This window comes from Megalops cyprinoides, chromosome 1, assembly GCF_013368585.1.
Source record: "Megalops cyprinoides isolate fMegCyp1 chromosome 1, fMegCyp1.pri, whole genome shotgun sequence".
Lineage (NCBI taxonomy): Eukaryota > Metazoa > Chordata > Actinopteri > Elopiformes > Megalopidae > Megalops > Megalops cyprinoides.
In genome coordinates, this window is record NC_050583.1 from 5688561 (window position 1) to 5715044 (window position 26484).

Below are 26484 nucleotides of genomic sequence, written 5' to 3' on the forward strand. Positions count from 1 at the left end.
TTTGGACTATCATATTTATGTAAGAAATAATATATTTTAGCTATCACTATACCACTATTTTAGGTTTTTTTTTTTAATTCTTATAAACTGTCAGTGAAGGGTTGATGTCTGCATGTCTAAGGAGGCCAGAGTTAGCCTTGTGGTTTTGTATGGCCTGTTTCACTGGTGCCTGATGAGTTTCATTACTTTAGTGGTTACAGAGTTAGCATAGGTCAGGGATGCCCTCACTAATACAGTACAGTGTGTACAAACGTAGTCTGTGACCAGTGCCTACCTTCTCCACTGCTCTTAACAGGATGTAAATTACTTAAAAAAAAAAAAAAAAAAAAAAAATGGATGTTGTGTTTTTTATGTGCTCTTATCAAAGTTTTAGTTTTATTATTAGAATGCCTGTGTGTGTGTGTGTGTGTGTGTGTGTGTGTGTGTGTGTGTGTGTGTGTGTGTGTGTGTGTGTGTGTGTGTGTGTGTGTGTGTTTGCTTGCGGCTTTAACATGACAACAGTCACACTACTCTCCATCACTGCCTTCAAAACCCAGTTTGACTGATTTTCATGCCAGGGTAATTTTCTCAGATTACAGTCAAACACATCTGACTTTCCAGTAAGTTAACATTTTATTGAAAAAAAAAACATTAAATTTAAAAAAGAAACAGTTGAAAAAGGAAAGGTTTGAAAATACCTATCACTTCTGCTCAACAGCGTGCAATGGTTTATTACAGTAAAAACATAAAGTACTGAACAGTGTATACAGCCTCACCTGAGAATCCTAGGGGTACGTTTGTGTTGTGCTACGGGACAAGGATAAGTTTATAGAAGACAAGGATTTGAAGGCTTCCTCCTACACACCTGAATCTCAGAGGAAGGACTCCCTAGACACCCCCCACTCACCCCCAAACACCCACCTCCTTGGACAGGGGGTAAGATTCCCAAATTTCCATCTTTCACATGGGGTAAGATTCCCTGAACCACCTGCCTTTCACAGGGGCAAGATACCCTAAATACCCATCTCTCACGGGTACGATTCACAATGCTATGACAGGGTGGTGTCACCACTACGCCAGTTTGGGCACCCCAATTAATATGACTAATTAAAGGAAAGCAAATGCTCCCTGATTTAAAACCCCCACTTTTAAAGTAATCTGCTTTTTACAACTGAAAGGGTGATGTTGTAAAAACGTTTAAGTTGAAGAATCCATTACCTCTGGTGGCAGAGTACTGACCAGGCATGGAAGTTGAACTGGTTTGAATAATTGGACATCCTCTTTGCCTGTGGTTGGCAGGGCTCTGTCCCTGAGTCAGGCAGGTAAGCTCTTCACCTCTGTAGAGACCCCTTTGCTCTTCACCATACTGTCTTGTTTGTGGTGGGGCGAGAAGAGTCAGTCCCTGGAAGCGATTCTAGCTAACCCTTCCCTCCACGTGCTAGTAGAAATGCCGCTCAACTATTTTCCAGGACCCCGGCGACAGCCCGGCTGGGAGTGAAGCTCATTGGCTCCTTGCTCTGCTGTGCCATTGTCTGAGCCAATGAGAAAGCAGGTGCAGCTTACACTCTGGAATGTGTGATATGACAAGATAAACTGTTCCTGGCACATTTATTGTAGGCAAATGGCACCCACAGCATAACGTGGGTACCCTCTCACAGTAGACAGGTAAACAGATGGCTACGGGTTCGCACCCTGGCTGTGACACTGCTGCTGTGTCACCAATTTCTACAGTGAAAACCTGTAGGGGCATGATCCTCATGGCCCTATGTGTGAGGGCATGGCCCTGCTTTAGGGGTGGTGCTCCACATGGGAGGGTAATTAAATAAACAGTGTAGTTATTATACAGAGACAGTATCATAGATAATATCCCACCCATGTTCACAGGTAATATCACAGGTAAAACCCACCCACAGTTGTGCATCAGCTTTAAGCATTAGAATGTCCTCTCTGAAGAAGGATAGATATCCATCATGGGGGCTTCCACGCCCAGGTGAAATTATAGTTTTGGACTGTAAACATTCATAACGAGCATGATATGATCGGGATGGGTGTCGGCTGCACCCCTCTCTGCACAGCTGTACAGAAGGTTTGGGGCTCCTGTGGTTGGCTCTTCGGAGCAGGGCGGGGTCAGAGTTCGGGGATCAGAGTCCTGGGCGGGCCAGAGGGCTCCAGCTTTTCCGACAGCATGCTGAGAATCTTGTCAAACTTCTCGTAGCGCTCCTGCTGCTTGGCCCCCGCCCCGGACTGACCCCAGAACAGCCGGAGCGCAAACTCCGTGCGGAAGGCCTCCAGGAGCTCGGGGATTGGTTCCCAGCCTGCTGCAGAGACAGAGGAAGGGGCTACTGTTAGCGCGCTGGGACGTACCTGTGATGAGCTGTGCAAATGCATTGTGGGATGCGCGTGGAGTCACCTGTGAGCAGGCTGTGGGCGTGCGCCTCATACTGCTGGGCGTTGAGGGCGGCGTTGCGGGCGGACTGCAGGATGTTGAGCAGCAGCTGGCACCCCCGCTCCGTGTGCTCCCCCAGATCCTCCTCCTCCATGACCCGCAGGAGCGGCAGCACATGGGGCACGGAGACCGGGCCCTGCACCACGTCGCCTGGCACGGGACATTACACACAACACGGGGCATTACGTACAGGGCATTACACACAACACGGGGCATTACGTACAGGGCATTATGCACAGGACATTACACACGACACGGGGCATTACGTACAGGGCATTACGCACAGGACATTACACACGACACAGGACATTACGTAGAGGGCATTATGCACAGGACATTACACACCACACAGGACATTACGTACAGGGCATTACACACAACATGGGGCATTACATATAGGATGTTGTACACAACACAGGGGATTACCTACAGGGAATTACACACAATCCAGGACAATACAATAGGACATTACAACACAGAACATTACATGTACCATGTTATAAAAAAAGCACATTACATACAGATTATTGCACCTAACGTTACATTGATGTACATTACATACATTTCAGATTTGGATATTACAACAAACAATATTACAAGAAATCTTGCAGAAATCGTACGGAACAGAACCGCTTTATCTTACCATCGCCCTCATTGAGAGCTTTCAGGAAGGGTTTGAGCGTCTTCTCGAAGGTCACAGCACTGTCCGTGTGGTTCCTCCTCAAAGCTCGCCACGTCATCTCCAGCCTGACCACCTACAGAACACCTCTTCCTGAGTATCACCTGCAACTCCTGCTTCACTGTTTCACCTGCACCACACCTGGGTGGCCATCACCTGTACTATGAGCTGCTAGCTAAAAAGCAGCTGTCTTTCTGTCAAATTGCCATATGGATATAATAACTTCTATATATGTCTAAAGTAACTTCAGAAATGACATATGTTGACAATGGGGGCGACAGTGGCTCAGGAGGTAGAGCAGTCGACTGGGGATTGGAAGGTCCCTGGTTTGAATCTGGCTCATCCTGGCAGAGTGTCGAAGTGTCCTTGAGCAAGACACTGAACCCCCAACAGCTCCCAGTGGCCAGTTGGTAAGCCTATATAGCAGCCTCTGCCACTGGTAGGTAGATGTGAGGCATATAACTGTAAAGTGCTTTGAGTACTCAAATGAGTAGAAAAGCGCTATATAAATGCAGTCCATTTACCATTTACATATCCTTGTACTGTATTTGCCAGTGTTGCATGCTGGGATGAGTTTGAGGGGACACAACTCTAACACTGTGGTGGAGACTGCTACCACCTGCCTGCAGCAAATAAAATAACACCTCACATTCAAAAGTCTGAGCTCATGTCTGCTTTGAGGACAACCTCCGCCATTTTGTCTATTGCAGCCAGAGCTAAAATAAATAGTGTGAATAGCGTTGTGTTCACTAGTCTGGGAGTGTTCTATTGTGCTCTGGAAGTTGCTCTGCATAAGAGCGTCTGCTAAATGAATGTAATGTAATGTAAAGTGTTACGACTCAGGTGAGTCTCAGAGCAGGTGTCTCTGGGTGTCCGTGGGCGACCAGTGTGTACCTGAGGGAGCTCCAGCGCCTTCATGACGGCGGAGAAGGCGTAGAGGTCACGGGCGGAGAGCCGCAGCTGCTCGGCCAGCTGGATGACCTTGTGCAGCACGGCCGCCCTCTGGCCCACCGTCCCCGTGCAGCCCAGGATGTCCACGGCCACGCCCAGCGCGATCAGGTGGTGCCTGTGGGACCCGGCCGTGACATCAAAACTCCACGACACACACGCTGACACGGGGTGATGAGGTAAGCGGCATACATGCTTTGGTCATGACTACCTGAGTGATAAACACCTGCTAATTCCACCTGCATGACATCGCTCTTAAATAATATTGCTGTTAATGAATATTATTGTTACCACTAATATCTCTCTTGTTAAGGTTAGACACGCGCGTACACACAACCAGCATGCGCTCACGCACTTTTGTTTGAAACTGTGCAGCTTGAGGCAGCCTCCCTTCCAGGTATGCATAAAAAGGTGAATCGCAAACCCTAAGAGAGGGAAAGAAAATTTGGCAGCTGTCTTTGTTAAATAGAGAGACGCTGGGGCTAGTTATGATGTAGTCTGCTTATGGAGACCAGGGAACAGCATTTTGTCAGGGGGCTTGCAACAATTTTTATTCATTTGCAAACCCTGCATGCCAGTACAGAGGGTTTGTTGGGGGCCTAACATGATCAGAGCTCTAGCACTGTTACTTTTCCTTAGGTGTTTTTTGTTGTAAACACCAGTCTTGGCATGGCTTCTGAGCTTGAACATTTTTCTCCAGATTCATAAGCGAATCCTTGTTCGTGTTTAACGTATTTTAGGGCCAATCAGATTACACTGCAGTGAAGGTTTGTGGGGACAAAACCACAGTGACGTTGCGAGTGCAGGGAGGGAGGAGGCTGACAATGTGACAGTGGCGCAGCGGGAGCGCGGCGGTGACGGCGCAGAGTGATGACATCACCACCGAGGTGCAGCGGGAGTGCGGCGGTGACGGCGCGGAGTGCTGATGTCACCACCGAGGCGCAGCGGGAGCGCGGCGGTGACGTTGTGGAGTGATGACGTCACCACCGAGGCGCAGCAGGAGTGCAGCGGGAGCACAGCGGTGACGGCGATGTCACCACCGAGGCACAGTGGGAGTGTGGCGGTGACGGCGCAGAGTGATGACGTCACCACTGAGGCGCAGCAGGAGTGCGGCAGTGACGGCGCAGAGTGATGATGTCAACGCACCTCTCCAGCAGGTCCTGTCTCAGCTGGCGGCCGTGCGGCAGGGTAATCAGCTCCAGCCCGGAGCTCACTCCCATCAGCCTCTTCTGCTCCTCTGTCACGCCCGTGATCCGTGCCACCTGCCGAAAATAGGGGAGACGCCGGCGATGCTTACACGTGGTGGACCACAGCGCTAGTTTTGAACAGCTGGTGACCGTTCTGCCAGTTTGTGAAAGTGGGAGATTGTGGGACTTGGTTTGTGAGTGTTGGATTTTAGGGGTGTTACTCTCAGGTCACGGCTCGGTTCGATACGCTTCGCTGGGTTCACTGTCATAATATTTTGGACAAAATTTGAATGGAAATGAACGATGAGTGATCAAGATTCCTTATTTATTCCTGAGATATAATATATGCAAAAAATGTTTTCAACTATTTCTTGTTAAAATTTTTAAACAAAATGTGTCATTTTAAGTTTTAAAAAAAATCTCTTGTAAATATTGCTAAAATAAATGACAAAATTCAGCTTTTGAAAGCAGATTTAGACTTTGCACTTTCCAGTGTAAGCCATGAAGTACGACTAAACAAGATTCAACAAGTTTATTGTTCACTTTCCCTGTTATTCAGACAATGTAATTAAAACCGAAGAGTGCATTTTTATGTATTTGGTATAGATTAGTAAGATAATTAGAGGAAACATATCTTAAACCATTTTTCAGCTCAATGATGCATATAATCATATTTCTGTATTGCTACAGTAATTATAATTTCACTGTATTTCATTACATCACTGTTGTTTCAGTGGTTTGTGATAGTGGGACATTGTAGTATTGGTTTGTGAGTGTTGGATTGTGTTAACAGTTTGATCGTGAGAGACTGTGGTCCTGGTTTGTGAGTGTTGGATTGCTATATTGGTTTGTGATAGTGGTGGATTAGCGTGAAAATAATGGATTATGTTATTAGTTTGTGTGAGTGAGAGTCTGTTTCCCTGCTTTGTGAGAGTTTTAGATTGAATTACTGGTTTGTGAGAGTAGCAGGTTGTGTGACTGGTTTGTATTAGATTGTGTTACTAGTTTGGGAGGGTGGTTTTGTATTGGTCTGTGGATAGCGTAGCTGCTTTGCTGTGGATAGCGTAGCTACTTTGTGTTGGGTAGTGTAGCTGCTTGCTGGTGGATAGCGTAGCTGCTTGTGTTGGGTAGTGTAGCTGATTTACGGTGGATAGCGTAGCTGCTTTGTGGAGATAGCGTAGCTAGCCTGTGAGAGCTACAGAGTTACAGCGTCTGGGATGCGGCACCTGGCAGTCCACGCTAAGCATGTGCAGGGCGGTGGTCTTGGCATCACTGCGGGCGAAGAGCTCCTTCAGGGCCAGCAGCACCGAGGTGTCCAGGGGCCGGTTGTTGTCGGGGAGCAGGAGGGAGTTGAACTGCTCCAGCCGGAAACAGGAGGAGGTCTCCACCTGGGGCCGCGTGAAGTGCGGCTCCCCTTCTCCATCTGCCTCCTCCGGGGGGCACCCTGGCAGGTCGGGGGCGCCACCAGCCTCCAGGAAGCTGAAGCTGGTCTCAGTGAGGCGAGCGCGGCTCTGCCACTTCTCCTCGGCCCGCAGCCGGTCGGCGTGCCCCCGCGGGCGAGACGACGGGGGCGCGCGGGGGACCAGCTCGTCGTAGAAGCAGGAGGGGTCGGTGTCCTGGGAGCGGGGCGGCAGTGGGGGCAGGGTCGGGCCGGGGAAGACAGCGGAGATGCGCAACGGTTTGGGCGGGGCCCGCGAGTGCAGCTGGCCGTCGGAGCCCCGCAGGGTGTCACCCCCTCCCGGGTGCGAGGGGCGCGTGTGCCGGGGGGTGCGGGGGCTCAACATGGGCTCGCTGCCCGTCCGGAACACCGGGGAGATGGGGGCGGAGCTCGACTCATCTGACGGGCTCGACTGTGGGACACCTGGAGGGGGTAGTAAAAGATCAATCAGAGGGAGGGATGGACCATCAGCAGGGGTGTAGTGGCAAAAAAAGAGGTCGGTAATTCTGTGATCAAGGTAAGGTGGACCACGACATACCGGTAAAAAAAAATGATATTCAGAATATTTCTTTATTTATTTGTAGAATGTACATTTCCTGGAGAAAATGTGAAGTGGGCTAGCTGCTACACGGAGGTTATCGCCCAATGCTTGGGTCCCAAGCATAAAGAGAGTATGAAACTATGAGGCAGTCAAAGCCTTTGACTCAAAGGACATCCCATAATAACCTGAAAACAACCCAGAGCAACCAGTAGTACAAAATGTGAAATTACAAACTGCATCTAGAATGGAATTCTGAACATTCCACATTATATGTATATGGGGAGCATGACTCTCAAACAAATTGCTAAAGCTATAAATCACTATATCATCAAAGACTATAAATCACATCGCTTAGATATTTAAATGAGAGTGACAGTAGAAGAAGCTGGACATTTTTATGTAACATATGTCTATATAGTATAAAAACTGTCGGAGCAGCAAAGAAATCTCTGTGTATCCATTTGTCAATGACAGGAATCCAGACACGTAACGCTAGTCGACCTCGGATAGATAGCTGGATATCTGGATAGCAAGGCCAATTCTATGGCTCTGTCGCGAGCCCGGCTGCCGCAAGAGACGTAAAATGCTGATAATGCAGCGCAATCTGGAATATACTACGGCTTGCTCTGGTACAACAATAGGAAACTGTAACTCTAGCAAATTTTCAAGTTGCGTAAAGTCCATTTAGAGGTGCGTAAACACTGTTTCAGAAATGTAGGAGGCGCCGTTTACGTGCGTTTAGCCTCCACTACAGCCCTGACCATCTGTGAATAAATCATGTGAGTGTTATGTGTTACGAAATTTACTGTGCAGTTATCGAACCTCATTATGCAGGTGATGTGAGTGGGCTTACCTGGACACATGTGAAGAGTTTATCTGAGCAGGTACAATTAGCGAGTTTATCAGTGCAGGCAGGGTGAGGGAGTTTACCTGTACAGGTGCACTGAGGGTGCTTACCTGAGCGCAGGTTGCTGTCAGACTGTGCAGACTGCAATGAAGGTCTTCGGCCCAGGTTCTCCAGGTTACCTGGATGACTTCCACTTTTCTCCTTGTTCCTGATACACAGAGCCACACACAGAGATGCTGACATTATGATAATTACAGACAATGTTTATGTGTCTACACATGTATGAGAGAAACACAGAGTTTGTTTATATGTGTTGTGTGTGTTTGGGGGAGAAATGGAGATTTTGGGTGCATGTGAAAGCATGCTTGAGAGTGGCAGTTTGTATGACAGAGGAGAGACATTACATTACTGTAATTTAGCAGACTTGCATAGGTTACAATTTTACATGTTCTCCATTTATACAGCTAGATCTTTATTGATGCAATTCTGGGTTATGTACCTTGCCCAAGGGTACAGCAGCAATGCCCCAGCATGGATCTGAACCAGCAGCCTTTCGGTTACAAGCCCTGCTCACTACCACTATGCCACACACCCACCCCAGAGGACACAGGAAAGTACGTATGTGCATATGTGTGTGTGCGTGCGTGTGTGTGCCAGTTTCCACGTGCGTGTACGCGCGTTCAGAACCTGAGCAGGTTGCTGTTGACGTGCAGGGTGTCCATCTGGCCCGAGCTGAAGCTCAGCCTCTTGCTGCGGTCTTGCTGCGACTGTTCCTTCGCCAGCCAGCAGGTGTCGCTGCTGCTGCTGGTGCGCGCGGCCTGGCGCTCGGCGATGACCCGCAGGGGGACAGTGCGGGTGACGGGGTGGAAGATGATGGCGCCCGACGCCTCGGAGATGGGGCGGCGGCCCCCGACATGGAAGCGTACCAGCGCGGGGACGTTGTCGAACTGGTCCTGCTCGAACTGGTACAGCTCCCTCGAGTAGCCCTGAGGAGGGGAGAGGGGAGAGGAGAAGTGAGGAGAGAAGAGGAGAAGAGTGGAGTGGAGTGGAGAGGAGAGGAGAGAAGGGAAGAGAAGAGTGGAGAGATGTGGAGAGGAGTAGAGAGGAGAAGTGGAGAGGAGTTGAGAGGAGAGGAGAGAAGAGGAGAGGAGTAGAGTGGAGAGGGGAGGAGTTGAGAGGAGAGGAGAGATGGGGAGAGGAGAGAAGAGAAGAGGAGAGGAGAGGAGAGAGGAGAGGAGGGGTGAAATTCGGAGATCCCTGTGGGTCAGGGGCTGCAGCACAGACCCCTTGCACTGCCTGGCTGTCCAGCCCACCGTCCAGGATGACACACCACTGTTTCTCCAAAGGCCACTTTTATGTTAAACTTGTCTCAGTGCACCAACTTCTGCACTCACACAGGAGCACTGAAAACAGACGCTACTGTGATACTCCTGTAATACTCCTGTATACTCCTATCACACGCAGCCAACAGCTATTTTTTCACACCACAAGTCACACAGGACACCATGGTGGAGTGGGTGGCAAATGACCTGGCTGGTTTCGAACCCGTGCCAAAGGGCTCAGCCTGTCCTCTTGCCTGAACTCTTGCCAACTGCACTCAGTGATGGAAAGAAGACACACTTTCTGCGGTGGGCAGAGACAGAAACACAGACTTGCTGTGATGTGGGTGGGGTCTGGGAGTGGGAGTGTGCAGGGATGTGGGTGGAGCCTGGTCATGTCTGGGAGTGGGCCGGTTCAGTAGGATGGGGTGGAGCCGGGCAGTGTGCAGGTTATTCAAGGGGTGTGGTCTGGGAATGGGATATGGGCGGAGCCTGGCGGTGGGCGTTACCTTCTTGGGCCGCAGCACCACGCGGATGATCTTGAAGTGCATGGGCTCATCCCTCCACTGACAGGTCAGCACGTAGTCACCCGGGCTGGAGCGAGAGTCTCGGATCAGGAAGTCCCCGTCCCGCTCCAGCAACGCCTCCGCACCCTGCAGGAGAGAGGAGAGAAAGAGACGGAAGAGAGGAGAAAGAGAGATGCAAAGAGAAGACAGAGAGAGATGGAAGAGAGGGGAGAGAGAGAGAGAGTCGGAAAGAGGAGAGAGAGAGGCAGAAAGAGAGGGCAGAGAGAGAAATGGAAAGAGATGAGAAAGAGACAGACAGAAAGACAGAAGACAGAAAGAGGAGAGAGAGACACAAAGAGAGGAGAGAGACAGAAAGAAAGGGAGAGGGAAAGAGTAATGAGCCACACTTCATTGTGCTGAGAGCCCTCCGCTTTCTGAGTCGGCCAATCAGAGAGGGGGGTGGGATAGGGGAGTGATGGTGTGCAGGTGTGGGACGGCAGTCACAGGGTGTACCTCTCGGTGAAGCTGGCCGTGGTACCAGGCGTGGCTCCTCAGATCCTCTATGCTCAGCTTCAGCTCCTCTTCCAGCTCTTTCTTCAGAGTGTCCATCCCTCCTCTGCCCCCAAACACCTGCCCCCACACAGAGAGTGCACTCAGTACAGCTGCCCCCACACAGAGACTGCACTCAGTACAGCCGCACCCACACAGAGACTGCACTCAGTACAGCCGCACTCACACAGAGACTGCACTCAGTACACCTGCACTCACACAGAGACTGCACTCAGTACAGCCGCACTCACACAGAGACTGCACTCAGTACAGCCGCACTCACACAGAGACTGCACTCAGTACAGCTGCCCCCACACAGAGACTGCACTCAGTACAGCCGCACCCACACAGAGACTGCACTCAGTACAGCCGCACTCACACAGAGACTGCACTCAGTACACCTGCACTCACACAGAGACTGCACTCAGTACAGCCGCACTCACACAGAGACTGCACTCAGTACAGCCGCACTCACACAGAGACTGCACTCAGTACACCTGCACCCACACAGAGACTGCACTCAGTACACCTGCACCCACACAGAGACTGCACTCAGTACAGCCGCACCCACACAGAGACTGCACTCAGTACAGCCGCACCCACACAGAGACTGCACTCAGTACAGCCGCACTCACACAGAGACTGCACTCAGTACAGCCGCACTCACACAGAGACTGCACTCAGTACACCTGCACCCACATTCAGTACAGCCGCACCCACACAGAGACTGCACTCAGTACAGCCGCACTCACACAGAGACTGCACTCAGTACAGCCGCACCCACACAGAGACTGCACTCAGTACAGCCGCACTCACACAGAGACTGCACTCAGTACAGCCGCACCCACACAGAGACTGCACTCAGTACAGCCGCACTCACACAGAGACTGCACTCAGTACAGCCGCACTCACACAGAGACTGCACTCAGTACAGCCGCACTCACACAGAGACTGCACTCAGTACAGCCGCACTCACACAGAGACTGCACTCAGTACAGCCGCACCCACACAGAGACTGCACTCAGTACAGCCGCACTCACACAGAGACTGCACTCAGTACAGCCGCACTCACACAGAGACTGCACTCAGTACACCTGCACTCACACTCAGTACACCTGCACCCACACAGAGACTGCACTCAGTACACCTGCACCCACACAGAGACTGCACTCAGTACACCTGCACCCACACAGAGACTGCACTCAGTACACCTGCACTCACACAGAGACTGCACTCAGTACAGCCGCACTCACACAGAGACTGCACTCAGTACAGCCGCACTCACACAGAGACTGCACTCAGTACACCTGCACTCACACAGAGACTGCACTCAGTACAGCCGCACTCACACAGAGGCTGCACTCAGTACACCTGCACTCACACAGAGACTGCACTCAGTACAGCCGCACTCACACAGAGACTGCACTCAGTACACCTGCACTCACACTCAGTACACCTGCACTCACACAGAGAGTGCGCTCAGTACACCTGCACCCACACAGAGACTGCACTCAGTACACCTGCACCCACACAGAGACTGCACTCAGTACACCTGCGCTAACACAGAGACTGCACTCAGTACAGCCGCACTCACACAGACTGCAGGCAGTTCGGCTCCCCTCCCAGCTCGTTCTTCAGAGAGCCCATCTCTTCCCTCCCCACCAAAATCCTGAACCCACATAGACTACAACCAGCACACCTCTATCTGAACACAGTATACAGTCAACACAACACTGTCTTAACACAAAGATCACAGACATGGCACTACATCCATTTTTCATGTAGTATCACTCTGTTTTATGGATACTGTGATCTAGAGACTGTGTTGTATGGTAGTGTATGTACTTGGCTTCCCTTAGTTTTCTAGGCTACCTAGTTTCAGGCTAACACAGGTTAGCTTGTGGTAGTGCTTGAATGGTTATGCTCACACTCACTGGTCTGAGAATGTTGTTAGTCTGGGCTGACACTATTTCTTAACTAACTTGAATGGATACACTTCTGTTCTCTTGTGCTAGAAGTCGATCTGCATAAGAGTGTCTGCTAAATGAATGTAACGTAATGTAATGTAATGTCACATGGCATGTACACCTCCATCTAAACACAGAAATTAGTCACCAGACCAGCACCCCTCTGTTGTAACACGGATAAATCAGTACATATCCACCTGAACAGTTTGTCAGATTACAAAACCTTGCTTCAAACACAGAGGTATTACAGCAATCCCATGCCAATCACAACGGAGAAGTATTTAATGATAACATGAAGAGACATGACAGTTGAAGATAAAATCACTGGTTTCAGTTAGCATCCACCTCTCTGCCTGAGTAATGTATCCAATGTAAGATATTCAAGTCATCATGGGAAAGGTGAAAAACAGAAGACATGGAACCGAAACCAGGTAGATACCGAAGCACGGACCTGCTTGCTGTGCTCCCTGTTGTGTTCCCTGATGGCTGGTCTGGTGAGAGATTCACAGTGACGGTTCCCACGGGCCAGCCTCGAGAATTCTGCTCTAATCAACTAACGCACACATGTCTGCACAGAGCTGTGTGATGTAATCTTCCCTCTACCAGACTACATGCAGAGTTACAGGCCACATCACGCCCTGCGCTCGCGGCAGCCGGTCTGAACCAGAGGAGCCAGAATTTACCGGCGCCATCGTCGATGGACCATGGTGAAACATCTGATTCATAAACGCTGTCAAAATGTTTTTGTTATCTACCTGTGTGTGAATCTGTAGCAGGGGCAGCTGTGTAGTACAGTGTTAAGGAGCAGGGCTCGTAACTGAAAGGTTGCTGGTTTCATTCTCCCCTGAGGCACTGCTGCTGTACCCTTGGGCAAGGTACTTCTTCCAGAATTCCCTCAGTAAATATCCAGGTGTATGAAGGGGTAACATGCAAATATTGTAATCTGTGTGAGTGGCTCTGGATAAGAGCATCTGCTAAATGATTGTAATATAATTTTACATTTTAAGGGGTGGGGGGTGATGGAATGGCTATTTTACCATACTTGGGTTGAAGGTGTGCTGGTTTCATTCTTCCGACAGGAATAACCTGAGCAATCCGTGCCTAATCCTCATGTTTATCAAGCTGAAGTGGATGCTGTATTTTTCTGTCGCACTTCAGGCGCAACACCCTGAGGGGATGCCTGAGGCCTGAGGCCCCAGGTGGGCCACACCTGTTCTGCGTTCATCTCATTCACAAACACTGAGGCTGTCCTTTCCTGTCTTCCAGTGATCACAAAAACAAGCTGATGCTGCACTTACCTTAAGTTGACTTAGATACACGCCCACACTCTTCCGCTTGCTGGAATTAAAAAAAATAAATAACCGTGTATTAAATACAGTAATTAACTTCAAACAAAAAAAAGTATAAAAGTAACACTATTCTGCTTATTTTTAAGATGATATGCAAAATAAACTCAAACAGGTGGAACAATACTCTCAACCAGATTTATAAGTAATTGTCAGATGGCAACATTTTTTTTTTTTGAGTGGGGGTACTGTAGGTGTCTGGGCTGGCAAAGATGGTGGAGGTCACTTGCACAGAGACAGTTGTTTTGGGGAACAGGCAGATGTTCCTGAAGTTCACATGAAGGTGCTCCTCTGTGATTACGTTGCTTTTTTTTGAGGAATATGTTCACTGTCAGTTTAACATCTTCCATTCATTATGTTGGGGACATTGTACACTGGGTCTAAAGTCAAACTTTTAACCACAAAAAACAGCAGTGCTATGGATAAATGCTGATCGTCTCCTATTGACCGTATTACAGGTGAGATGGGTTTCTTCTGCTTGATCTTGTTTTGAATCACACCGTGAGTCAGCTCTTTCACTGTCCATTCCTGCTGTCTCCCTAGTCTCACAACATCTGATCCTGTGACCTTTGACCTTGGCCCATGTACCCCAGACTGCACAGTGTCTGGCTACTTTGATTTTTTTCCTAGTGGTGACTTAACTTACACTATATGGACGAAAGTATTTGGCCACACCTGTTTTTCAGGGTTTGGGCTAGGCCCCTTATCTCCAGTGAAGGGCAATCTTAATGCTTCAGCATACCAAGACATTCTGAACAATGCTATGCTTCCAACTTTGTGGCAACAGTTTGGGGAAGGCCCTTTTCTATTCCAACATGACTGTGTCCCATTGCACAAAGCAAGGACTATAAAGTCATGGTTTGATGAGTTGGGTGTGGAAGAACTTGACTGGCCCGCACAGAGCCCTGACCTCAACCCCATCGAGCACCTTTGGGATGAACTGGAATGGAAATTGTGAGCCAGGCCTTCTCGTCCAACATCAGTGCCTGACCTCATAAATGCTCTACAGAATGAATTGGCACAAATTCCCACAGAAACACTCCAAAATCTTGTGGAAAGCCTTCCAAGAAGAGTGGAAGCTGTTATAGCTGCAAAAGGGGGACCAACTCCATATTAAAGTATATGTATTTGAATACAATGTCATTACAATGTAATGGTCAGGCGTCTGAATACTTTTGTCCATATAGTGTATTATCCTCAGGATTTGAACCAACCTTGATCCTCTAATTCAGCTTGCAGATTGCACTACAGACCACAGGCACAATGCTAAATGAAATCAGTTAAATCAGTCACCATTGGCACAGGTACTCACACAAAATCTATGACTACGGCCATCAGTTTTTCTCAACTAGGTGACCCCACTGAGTATGATGAGTATAATGTCTGAAACATGTGTTTTAGCCGTTATACTCCATGTGTCACTACAGGCACTCAGTCATCAATTGTGGATAAACAGTCAACACCCCTAAATATACAATTGTGACGTTCTTAAAAAACAATAATTTTTCACTAGGTGCAGGGTAACTGTCAGTAAACAAAAAGACAGGGCTGGGGGAAGAGGAAAGGAAAGGACCCATGGAAAATATGTCAAGAACGTCTACAACAAAGGGTGTCTCTCTGAGCAAAAGAACGCAACGGCATCCGCTGTCTTTCATAACTGGACAGCGTTCCCAACTCCATGGTTTCCACTGACAGTTACCCCCGATCTAGTGAATTTTGAAGCTTTGATAGAAAATATTCAATCCCATTTATTAATTTGAGAGACAAAAAAAACGCCTTAGCATGATTTATAGAAAACAATGTCTCTGTTGCTCCACTCCTTAAAAGGTTTCACAGTGGTCTCCTATTCAAGTTCACCCTTCTGTTTATGTTACAGCCTATTCATCCATTCTCTATTCATCCCCACTATGGATGCCTCAGAGCCTCTGTCTGAAGCCAAATACTATGTACCTACAGTTAACATCATTATTGCGATCAGTCTGCAACACTGACCATTGAATTACAAAAACTGTGCGGGGTATGGATGACAATGACTTCATCGCTGCCTTACAGCAGCCCGTGTCCACAACACACACGTCCACATTGCCCATGGCGCTGAATAGTTTACATGAATTCAACACGTGATAGTGCTGGATCGAGTGATGGTCATTTGAGCTTAATTGCTGTTAATTGATTCATCAGCTTAGACGGCTGGGGGAGGTGCGATCGGATAATTGCTTGGCGAGTGACTTGAAAAAAGGCTGTATGGACTTCTTGATGTTGGAGGGCTGACATGCATGCAAGGAAACAAGTTGAGAAAAACTAAGGGCTCTACCTCTGAGAAATGGGTGAAAAGGACACTGCAGAAAGTTAATACAGTATTGAAGGTAGAACAGATGACCTGTAACTCTCCTGGCTTGAGGGAACATGGCAAATTTGAAATCTATAGTGTTCTCTTGAAACTCTGCAAGGTATTGCTTGATGTAACCAGCAGGCCAGCTAGTTTGCGAAATATCACTGTGTGTGTGTGTTGACTAGTTGAAACCCCGTAACATTCAAATTCATTAGCTAAATGTTCAAGCTATTAAACAGTGATGGGATTGTGAGGCTTTAAGGACCCCAAAAAAGAGGAAGCAACTCACACACCAACACAGACCAAAGGGATGTAGTGTCCAGCATTGCTGATGACAGATATCAGCCTTAGCACTTAGCACAGTTAAACCCTTCACTTCTGTTCAGCTGTGCTCTGATGACAGCAACTTCTAACACAAGTGTAGGATCTGTGCTGTGGCATCTCAAAACAATCCAAATTCAGAACCAGTTTTACCTCTCTTAAAGTTCAAATTCATAATGTCCTGTACCCCCGTGTAGTGAGCTGTAATGACCAGCAACACCATTCCCCTAGGCAGAGTTAGGCAATGTTAGAGGTTAACGTAGATCTGTTTTGGACATCAGAGTCGCCCTTGGGAACCATGAATCCGCTATTACCCTGGACATTTTTTTCCACAACTATTAGCTGAACATTACGTAATGACGTGTCTCTGGACACAATAGTTCACACGTGACCAAGAATCAACACGCCGTGTTGCCGCCACACCTGCTTGCAGCTCAATCTGTCTGGTTGCTCAAAGACAGGCTTCATTCTTCATCTGTTCGTGTATGAAAATTAATCCTTTGAAATAATGACAGAGTAATTGAGTTGAAATTCTGCTTTCCCTGAAGTAACAGAAAACTTTTTTTGAAGTTCTCGCTGAGTTGCAGTTGCTTGCGTTGGTCTAAAGGGGGGGGGGGGGGGGGGGGGGGGTCTTTTTAAGCAGTCACCACCCTGAATATTTCTGTTCTCAGCTGGGGTAGTCAGGGACACGGACAGGATGAACGCTCTGCCAAAAAATCCTGCGCTAATGCCCGACCCGCTCCTTTTTATAGTCACATCCTTCCTGATCCGAACCGGAGGAAGTCCCCGCTCTGCGCGTCAGCGCAAACACGCCGCGTAACCGTGGCAATGCGCTCGGGGTCGGGGTGTTATTTCCACTGTCATGGGCGTTCCTACTGATGTAAGCCCACGGCATCCCATTCCATGATTTTTAACAGTACTGATACGATAAAGATGAGTTTTTACGATATATATATATATGACCGTGACAAAACAGATCGACTTGCATATGATCTTCATCAGTTTTCACTGGATCCTTTTTACCTCTCTGGCACAAATGGAAATGCTCTCATCCAAAATTCCCTAATTAATTTAAACATCCCTCTTTCCTAGTCTTGCTCAGCTGGCATCCTATGAAGACATGGCCATGACTTGTATCGAACAGTATTTGTATTTTTTTTCTTTTAACTAAGCAAATAATTGCTAGTCTGTTACAAAATTGATGTTTCAAAATGATGCCTATTCACGTTGCAAAATCCTGTTACTCACGTCTATGATTCGACCGAACGGAAGGAGTTACCGACTGCACTCAGGTGACGAATACCTGCGTGTTTCGGGGGCGTATTTTCTTCACTTACATTGAAAAGAAAAAATAATCGAAAAAAAAACCCTTTAAATTACACTTTTGTTGTTAACGATGCGTAGATTTTCAAAATTTACATCGACTGTCAGTGTACATTTTACTATCTTAGTGAAATACTTCGCATGCAAATACACGTGTGTAACGTGGCAACATTGTCATATTTGGTGTTCAGTTCATAATTCTTTGTCTACAAGAGTTGTATACATAGACCCCTAAAATGACACGCTGCAGGAGCCTGGTCACGACAGCGACACTTGGCAAGGCTTAAAAGCGAAGACTCTAGGGCGGTTACAGTTAGCTACCACACATACGCTTACCTGTACGCCTGGAACACTTCCCTGTTTTAAGTTTGGGACATATTTGATTAGTTGTTGTTCGGCATATCGACATCCAGTGCAGAAATCCAAAACGCCAATGCGATCCTAAATCCATGCGCTGTCGCCCTCTCACCTGGTAGCGCTAAGTTGCAGCTGTAACGTGTCCTCACAAGTTTACGGAATCCATTTTTCCACGCCTCAGAGCAGAAGTAGCCGCTATCTACGGCATTCCACGAATTCCACCCCTTCCCCTGCTAACAACCTACAGTCCGACAGATTCCTCGGGAGGCAGAAAAAAAGTTCGCGTTTTGCGCGCAGACAACGAAAACGAAAACTGTGAAGCCAACCCAAAGTCGGGAGTGCGAGTCCTGTATGTACATGATTTGTCAACTCGCACTCCTCCCCTAATTTAGGCATCCGCGCTGAACACAGAACAAGCGCATTTTTATTATTATTATCTCGGGCATTGCACAAGACAAAGTGTACCTTTCCAAGGCCGTACCATTTGCAATGGCTCGCGGAGGGGCATACTGTTTAATTGGGCAGAATTCATACTGCAAGGCGAATTGGTTATTGGCAAAAATGACAACCGTTGACGAACTACGACAAACAGCGAGGCGTTGTCATCCGCTCAGTAACGATTCATACTCGTTTGGACAGTTCGACGAATTGGATTTGCGTCTTGGTAGACGCTGCCCGAAGCCCAACTTGATGAAAGCGCGCTGAAAGACAGCCGTGCAGAAATGCCAAAGTCGTTCAGTGTGTGTGCTCTGCGAAGCACACGTTTACTCTCTGAACATGAGGCATTACATAACCACCAAACGCCCCGAAAATCAGCGTTCTTCTGTTACCCACCCCACGGTTGTTGTGCATGGTAATAATTGTCATGACTGTTGAAAATATCAATACTGATGTAATTATACCTATGAAAACAGTGTAATGTCCCGCAATATGTAGTTATTGTTACTGTTGAGGCTACTTCAATTTTGCCTCTAAATCTTCAAGAGTAAGAAAAAAGTAACGGTCAGAAGAACACTACTTCTACTCACCCTCATACTACTACCATGCCATTAGCAGCAACAACAGTAACTAAACATCAACTGTTTTCTGTTGATAACAACATTAATGTTGAGGGCAGACTTAAATCACACGTTTTGGTATGAAATACCATTGTCCCAAACCCAAACCATGAGCTATAAGCTCTAATACTGTAAATGACTGTGTGCTGCTCACATATTTTGCTTGCTCCTAGGCTGAGAGTGGAACATTCCAGGTCGCCACGCCCAACCCCAAGGGCTAAGGTGTGGGAATGCTGTGTGCGTGAGGTGTGTGTGTATGTGTGTGTGTGTGTGTGTGTGTGTGTGTGTGAGAGAGAGAGAGAGAGAGAGAGAGAGAGAGAGAGAGAGAGAGAAAGTGAAGGTAAATAGATTGGTATCAAAGGCCAGAATCAAGGGACTGTAGGCGGTTCTCACTTTTTTCACTTCATGCAAGCACCTAACTGTAGGTTAACTTATTGCTGTGTGTGAGCGCTAGTGTTTGCCAACTGTGATACACTACAGGCTGATTACAGACGGTGACACTTTGGTGATAGCCATCCGCTTATGGGTCAATTCATAAAGTGAGGACACATTTAACAAGGCACACATAAACTGTTAACCTATGCCTTAATTCAAGCCTATACATCTTTAAAAATGTATCCACAAAACTACACAAAACACTATTTATGTATCTGCCCAGCAGCAGTTTGGTGAATGGATCAGTTGTGTTACAGTCCCTATAGTGGTATTAACATGTGGTGTTATCTGGCTAACATTGACCCAGATGTACCATGCTGTGTGAGGAAGGTTTATATTGCCAACAGCCAACAATATTTTCTTCATTATTCAGACATTTCTCAAAATACTACTACTACACCTACTACTGCTGCTGCTACTACTACTACTACTAGTAATAATAATAATAATAATACACCCCCCTTTATTTTCTCTCTGTCTCTTCACCTCTTCACCATGATGTTCATTTGCTACATTATTGTTAGTGCCATCAGGCTCTCTGTCACAGCATCGAGCGGAAAATGAAAGCACCATTCTTTGACACTCCCTTGTCAATGAATAATTAAAGACAGTAAGCAAGTGGTGATTGACTGTGGAGCTCTGCTGCGTGTGAACTCACGAGACGTCACATTGTGGCTGGATTCCACCCCCCCCCGGCCTGCCCTTGTACCCCCAGGCCCACCCCCCCCGGCCCGCCCCCCCAGTCCCCCAGCCTGCCCTTGTACACCCCCCCCGGCCCGTCCCCCCAGCCCCCCAGCCCTGCTCCGCGGACCATAACCTCTCTGTGCTGACATCTGTTCTGCAGCGCTAGCGTTAATCATCAGCCAAACCCCCGCGCGGGGCTGGCGGATTCCGGCCCTCTGCATGCTGAGGCAGGGGTAATTGCAGAGGCTGTGCATGTAGCACTGAACTGTTTTCAGGGGAGGAATTAAATTCGTGGAGACTCGTGGGAATGGCTGTGTGAGTCTTTCTCTCTCTCTCTCTCTCCCCCCCCCGCCTTCTCTCTGGCTTTCCTGTCTTTCTCTCTGTCTGCCTGACTGTCTTTCTCTCGAAGGATTCAAACTGTTCCTATTAGCATAGCATAGCTGAGGCATGGGTAATTGGTGAGATTGTACATGCAGCACTATGATGTGGTCAGTGAGGAATTAAATTTGTGGAGACTCGTGGGAATGTCTGTGTGAGTTCCTCTCTCTCTCTCTCTCTCTCTGTCTTTCTCTCTCTCTCTCTCTCTGTCTCTCTCACACGGGACTCACACTGGCTGTTTCAGGTATGGCTAAGGCAAGGATACTTGAAGAGGCTGTGCATGTAGCACTGTGTTGTTTTCAGGGGAGGAATTAAATACATGGAGACTCGTGGGAATGTTAGCGAGAGGCTCTCTCCCCCCCCCCCTCCCTCTCTCTCTCTCTCCTCTCCCCCCCCCCCCCCCCCCCCCCCCCCCCCCCCCCCCCCCCCCCCCCCTCTCTCTGTCTTTCCTGTCTTTCTTTCTGTCTGGCTGTCTGTCTCTCAAAGGATTCAAACTGGCTGTATTAACTCAAGGCAGGGGCAGGGGTGAGACTGTACATTCAGCACTATGATGTGGTCAGAGAGGAATTAAATTTGTGGAGACTCATGGGGATGTCTGTGTGAGATCCTCTCTCTTTCTGCCTGGATTTAAACTGGCTTTGTTAGCATGACAGGAGTAATTCAGTGTTGTCCGGGCATTTAAAGTGTCAACGTATAAGACCAGCCCCTCCTCCTTTCCCTCTCTCCCATCTCTGTTACACAATGATATCTTTAGTAGGCATTTAGAACAGATAGGTAATTGGGTATAGTTTTGTCATATTTCTGTAAAAATTGCTTTGGCAATTTTTTCTATCATACATTTGTGAGGTCATGCTGATAAAGTTTTTTTTTTAATTTGAGAATAGGTCAATATAATACAAATATGTATTAAAAATAAAGAAAATAAACAAGAGCAGTAATAATAAGTGAAATGAAAATGTGTAAAAAAACTTATATTTTTAAATTCAAATAAAATTAAATATCATAAAATATTCCCATCATGCAGAATACCCTCTCTCTCTCCAGCATCACCATAAACTTTTTCATTCACATAACATTATTACCATAACTTAGCTGCAGACACTGGTATTTATAGACCTATTGCCAATCAGACAGCTCTGTCAACATCACAACCCATCACGGATGTGTTTAGGGTGAGCTGATCTGAGCTGATATCAGTATGTTTATCATTTTGTTTATTGTATCACAAGTTCTCCGTTTGTAACCCTGCTCTGGCAACATTGTAAAATACAAGCCCAAAAGAGCAGAACCTGAGAATGGAATCTCAAGAATGGTACAGGAGGGAGAGAGAAGGAAGGGACAGCTGAGCTTATATGCTCACGTACATGCTCATGCTGTAGAAGATCTTTGGCAACTCTGACACCCTGTCATGCTATTGAAGCCAGTTTGAACGCAGTGAATCCTTGAGAGATGGAGGATGGGATGGTGAGAGTGAGTTTGAGGGGAGAAAAGATGGATGGGGTAGAGTGAGAGAGAGGCACTCGGTACTTCCAACTCAATCCCCGCCCCCTAACACCTGCTTCTTGTAGTACCTGCTGTTTATTTTACGTGTGGTATTGCAGTGTGTTTTGGATTGTGTGATCTAGTGACTATGATGCACGGTAGTATATTTGGCTGCCGTTTGCCCTGTAACCTGTTACAAGTTAACCTGTAGTAGGGCATGAATACTGGTATGGTCACATTCACTGGTCTGGGAGTGTTGTTAGCCCGGTCTGACACTATTATTCAGTCAGCTTGAATGGATACACTTATGTTCTCTTGTGCTGGAAGTCGCTCCAGATAAGAGTGTCTGCTAAATGAATGTAATGTAATGTAATGTAATGTGATGTAATGTAAGGGCAGCAGTGTAGCATAGTGGTTAAGGAGCAACTGGAAGGTTGTGGGTTTGATTCCCTGCTGGGGCACTGCTGCCTATACCCTTAGACAAGATGCTTAACCCACAATTGCCCCAGTAAATATTTAGCTGTATAAATGGATAACATGTTAAAAAACTGTAGCCTATGTAAATCCTCTGGATAAGGGGGACAATAATGTAGTGTAATTTAATGTGATGTACTGAGAAAAGATGCCTCTGAGTTGATGAGGGAGGAGTTACGATGAATGTAACTAATCAGGAAAAAGGGAGGGGGGGTAAGCAGGAGGATGCGGGGAGGCGCGGTACCTTCGGTGCTCTTTGCGGGAGGAGATGCAGGGATGGGCCGGGTGGGGGGGGTCCTCGTCGGGCGACGGGGGGGAGAGCGTCTCCTGCAGGGGGCCAAGCTGGGAGCAGGAGGAGGAGAGGGTGACCCTGTCCCTGCGGCGCAGACGGGGCAGGATGCTCTGCCGGAACAGGTCCAGCGGCTGGCCCGACAGGCGCCGGCTCGGCTTCATCAGGTCCATGGAGGAGCCCAGAGAGTACTTCCGAGTCACCCTGCCCGGGGTCGCCGCTGGGCCTGCCGGGGTCACCGCTTCAGAGGCCAGAGGTCAAACGAGTGAGTCGCCACAGGTGTCCTACATCTTGACAAGATATTCAACTCCTGCGTTCCCTCCGCCCCTCATACTAACAGCTGCTGGATAGTACACTGTCTGTGTTGTAAAGCTAACTATGGATGTTTGATTTTAGACCATGCCCATTTAGGCATGCTCATAATGAGTCATGAATTCAAAGCACTCCTGAAACAGTGGCAGAAACAGGACTTTTAATGCAAAACAAAGAGAGCTGAATATCTAGTCCATATATAGAACATCTGTGGCATTGCACATCCATAGGATGTGAAATATTATATAGATGCATACTGAGGCTCGTTGGAAAGTTCCCCCCATTATAGACCAACAGTATGGTACTGTGTATTGTCCCATGACGTAAGTGCGGAGTCGTAATAATGAGCAGGGCTCATGGCTGAAATTCCCCACTGCTGTTGTACCCTTGGGCAAGGTCCTTGACCCATAATTTTCCCAGTAAATATCCAGCTGTATAAGTGGGTTCAACTGCATGTCACCCCGGGTAAGAGCATCTGCTAAATGACAATAATGTAATGTAATCTGTTTCTGCGCATTGAGCCATTTTGAATACACCCCCAGTGAAAGTCGGAGCTCCCACCAACTCCACACTTTTAGAAATACAAGTATTGTCTCCAGCATGTTTCAGTAAGCGTTTCTGATGGTCCCTGGACCAATGCCTTTTGCATCACATTTACAATGATTCTGAGAACTGATTGACAGACATGGAGAACATGTTCACTGCTTTGCCCAGGGCTTCCCAGCTCAGTAAATCCAAATGAGAACTGTGTCTACTATATCACTGGTTGATGGCCACTCTCCTACCTCCCAGTTCTTGTCCAGTTGAGAAACACATCTACACTATTCCTCAAAGATGCTCGAAAATTCTGCTCGAAAAAGTGAGAGAAGACAATTGCAATGCTGTGCTGTCAGGCTGCCCTAACCACACTGCAATCTCCCTTCAACCAGCAGGATGGATTCTTAGAAAAGCAAAAATGTATGACTTAAGTGTTATATTTGACACACTTTAAATGTTGAATGTTTGCTGATAATCCAGTGTAATCCTTCTTTATTGATTTCCAAGAGCAACTGTTCTTTGCGATACAGCTTTCAACCTGTGGAATGATCTCCCACAATGCTCTGTTACAGAGCATTCAAACTGCTGCCATCTACCACAATTTCCTTTCTTACAGAACCTGCAAACTGCAGCACAATCTCCCACAATGCCCTCTGTTAGAGACTCTCCAAACTGTGACATGATCTCACAACGCCATTGAACAAGTTCACATGCACCATTGAACTTATTCACATTCAACATTCACCTGTATGTTCAAAATGGACTGCGTAATGTGTGTGTATGAGTCTGAGTGTGAGTGTGTACATGTCTATATGTGCGTGTGTGTATACATGCCTATGTGTATGTGTGTATGTGTATATATGTCTGTATGTATACACACACACACATACATTTACATTTACATTTATTTATTTAGCAGACGCTTTTATCCAAAGCGACTTACAAAAGTGCATACAGCAAGTATAGCAACAGTACGGGGACAGGATGTGTACAGTACCACAATGAGACAGTTCTCAGCTGAGAGCAAGGTCTGTTTGAGGACACAGTACTATCAGATTTGTACAATTACAGCCAATAGGGCAACTAATATGATACACCTTCAAACGGCAAACTTCAACAACTTCAAACGGCGCAATGAGCGTCAGGGTAAAGGCGGCAACAAGAAACAATTATTACAAACAATATATACATGCCTATGTGTATGTGTATATATGTGTGTGTGTATACATACATGTCTATGTGTATATGTGTGAGTGAATATGTACATGTCTGTGTGTATATGTGTGAGTGAATATGTACATGTCTATGTGTATATGTGTGAGTGAATATGTACATGTCTGTGTGTATATGTGTGAGTGAATATGTACGTCTGTGTGTATATGTGTGAGTGAATACGTACATGTCTGTGTGTATACAGTATGTGTGAGTGAATATGTACATGTCTGTGTGTATATGTGTGAGTGAATATGTACATGTCTGTGTGTATATGTGTGAGTGAATACGTACATGTCTGTGTGTATATGTGTGAGTGAATACGTACATGTCTGTGTGTATATGTGTGAGTGAATACGTACATATCTGTGTGTATATGTGTGAGTGAATACGTACATGTCTGTGTGTATATGTGTGAGTGAATATGTACATGTCTGTGTGTATATGTGTGAGTGAATACGTACATATCTGTGTGTATATGTGTGAGTGAATATGTACATGTCTGTGTGTGTGGAAGTATCAGAATGTACCTGATGCTGGGTTGAGCCGCTGCTGCTGTCGGCTTAGTTGGTTCAGGATGGTTTCTCTGTGCTCCGGATCATCAACTCCTGCCTCCCTCAGGTCCCCCTCAGTCACGTACAGCAAACCCTGAGAGCACATCACACACACACACACACACACACACACACACACACATACACGCACACACACACACACACACACACACACACACACACACACACAGAAGCAAACACACAGATGCACGCACACACAAACACACACACGTGCACGCATACATGCACACACGCACACATGCGCACACACACACACACACACACACACGGGTGTGGATGAAGCTTAATGGGCAGGACATGCATGTGTACAGATAGACCATCATCCTAAATTACTCCCATATTCAAGGCCAGACAGGTGTACAGACAGACATACAGACCTCCAGCTGCCAGTACTCCCACTACTCAAGGACAGGCAGACAGGCAGACAGACAGACAGATAGACAGATGAACAGATATACAGACCTCCAGTCCATAGTATTGCCTCTCCAGAGTCTTGGTGTACTGCGGGAGGCCGATCTGCCTCAACCACCAGGCTATGGAGCGATTGTTCATGTCTTGGTCGGAGGCGGGTTGGGGGCGGGTCAGAGGCAGGGTCACAGGCAGGATAAGAGGCAGGGTCAGAGACAGGGTCAGAGGCAGGGTCAGAGACAGGGTCAGAGGCAGGGTCAGAGACAGGGTCAGAGGCAGGGTGAGAGGCAGGACCAGAGACAGGGTCAGAGGCAGGGTCAGAGGCAGGGTCAGGGAAGAGCTGTGGAAAGGTCACCAAGGTCAACCTCGCAGGGTGAGACAGGACACTGGACACAGTATGTGTGTCTGAGATTGTGTGAGTCTATGCAGGACATTTCTGTTATCACACTTTTCATGGGAAACACAAGCACATTCATCTGTAACTGAGAAGGAGCATCAGCTCAGTGTTACACATCAGCATTTAAAATAGTCTCATTTTTATTTATGTGGGAACAT

General features: G+C 47.4%; 1 protein-coding gene across 3 annotated transcripts; it reads right to left on the reverse strand.

Moving 5' to 3' along the window:
- Positions 1 to 1562: 1562 nt before the first annotated feature.
- Positions 1563 to 26114, reverse strand: sh2d3a (SH2 domain containing 3A). 3 transcript variants are annotated; one of them, XM_036535726.1, is made up of 14 exons: positions 25984 to 26114; positions 25477 to 25594; positions 22841 to 23126; positions 13705 to 13744; positions 10404 to 10520; positions 9894 to 10037; positions 8753 to 9051; positions 8176 to 8273; positions 6466 to 7100; positions 5199 to 5314; positions 3999 to 4170; positions 3069 to 3180; positions 2390 to 2575; positions 1563 to 2294 (listed from the first exon to the last, which is right to left on the reverse strand). In XM_036535726.1, the coding sequence occupies exons 1-14, from the start codon at positions 26071 to 26073 to the stop codon at positions 2107 to 2109; spliced, it is 2601 nt and encodes an 866-aa protein (XP_036391619.1). In that variant the 5' UTR covers positions 26074 to 26114; the 3' UTR covers positions 1563 to 2106. The 3 variants fall into 3 exon arrangements, with proteins under 3 accessions (XP_036391619.1, XP_036391611.1, XP_036391628.1); XM_036535718.1 differs by having other exon boundaries at positions 1563 to 2297; XM_036535735.1 differs by lacking the exons at positions 22841 to 23126; positions 25477 to 25594; positions 25984 to 26114 and adding an exon at positions 18065 to 18453 and having other exon boundaries at positions 1563 to 2297.
- Positions 26115 to 26484: the final 370 nt, after the last annotated feature.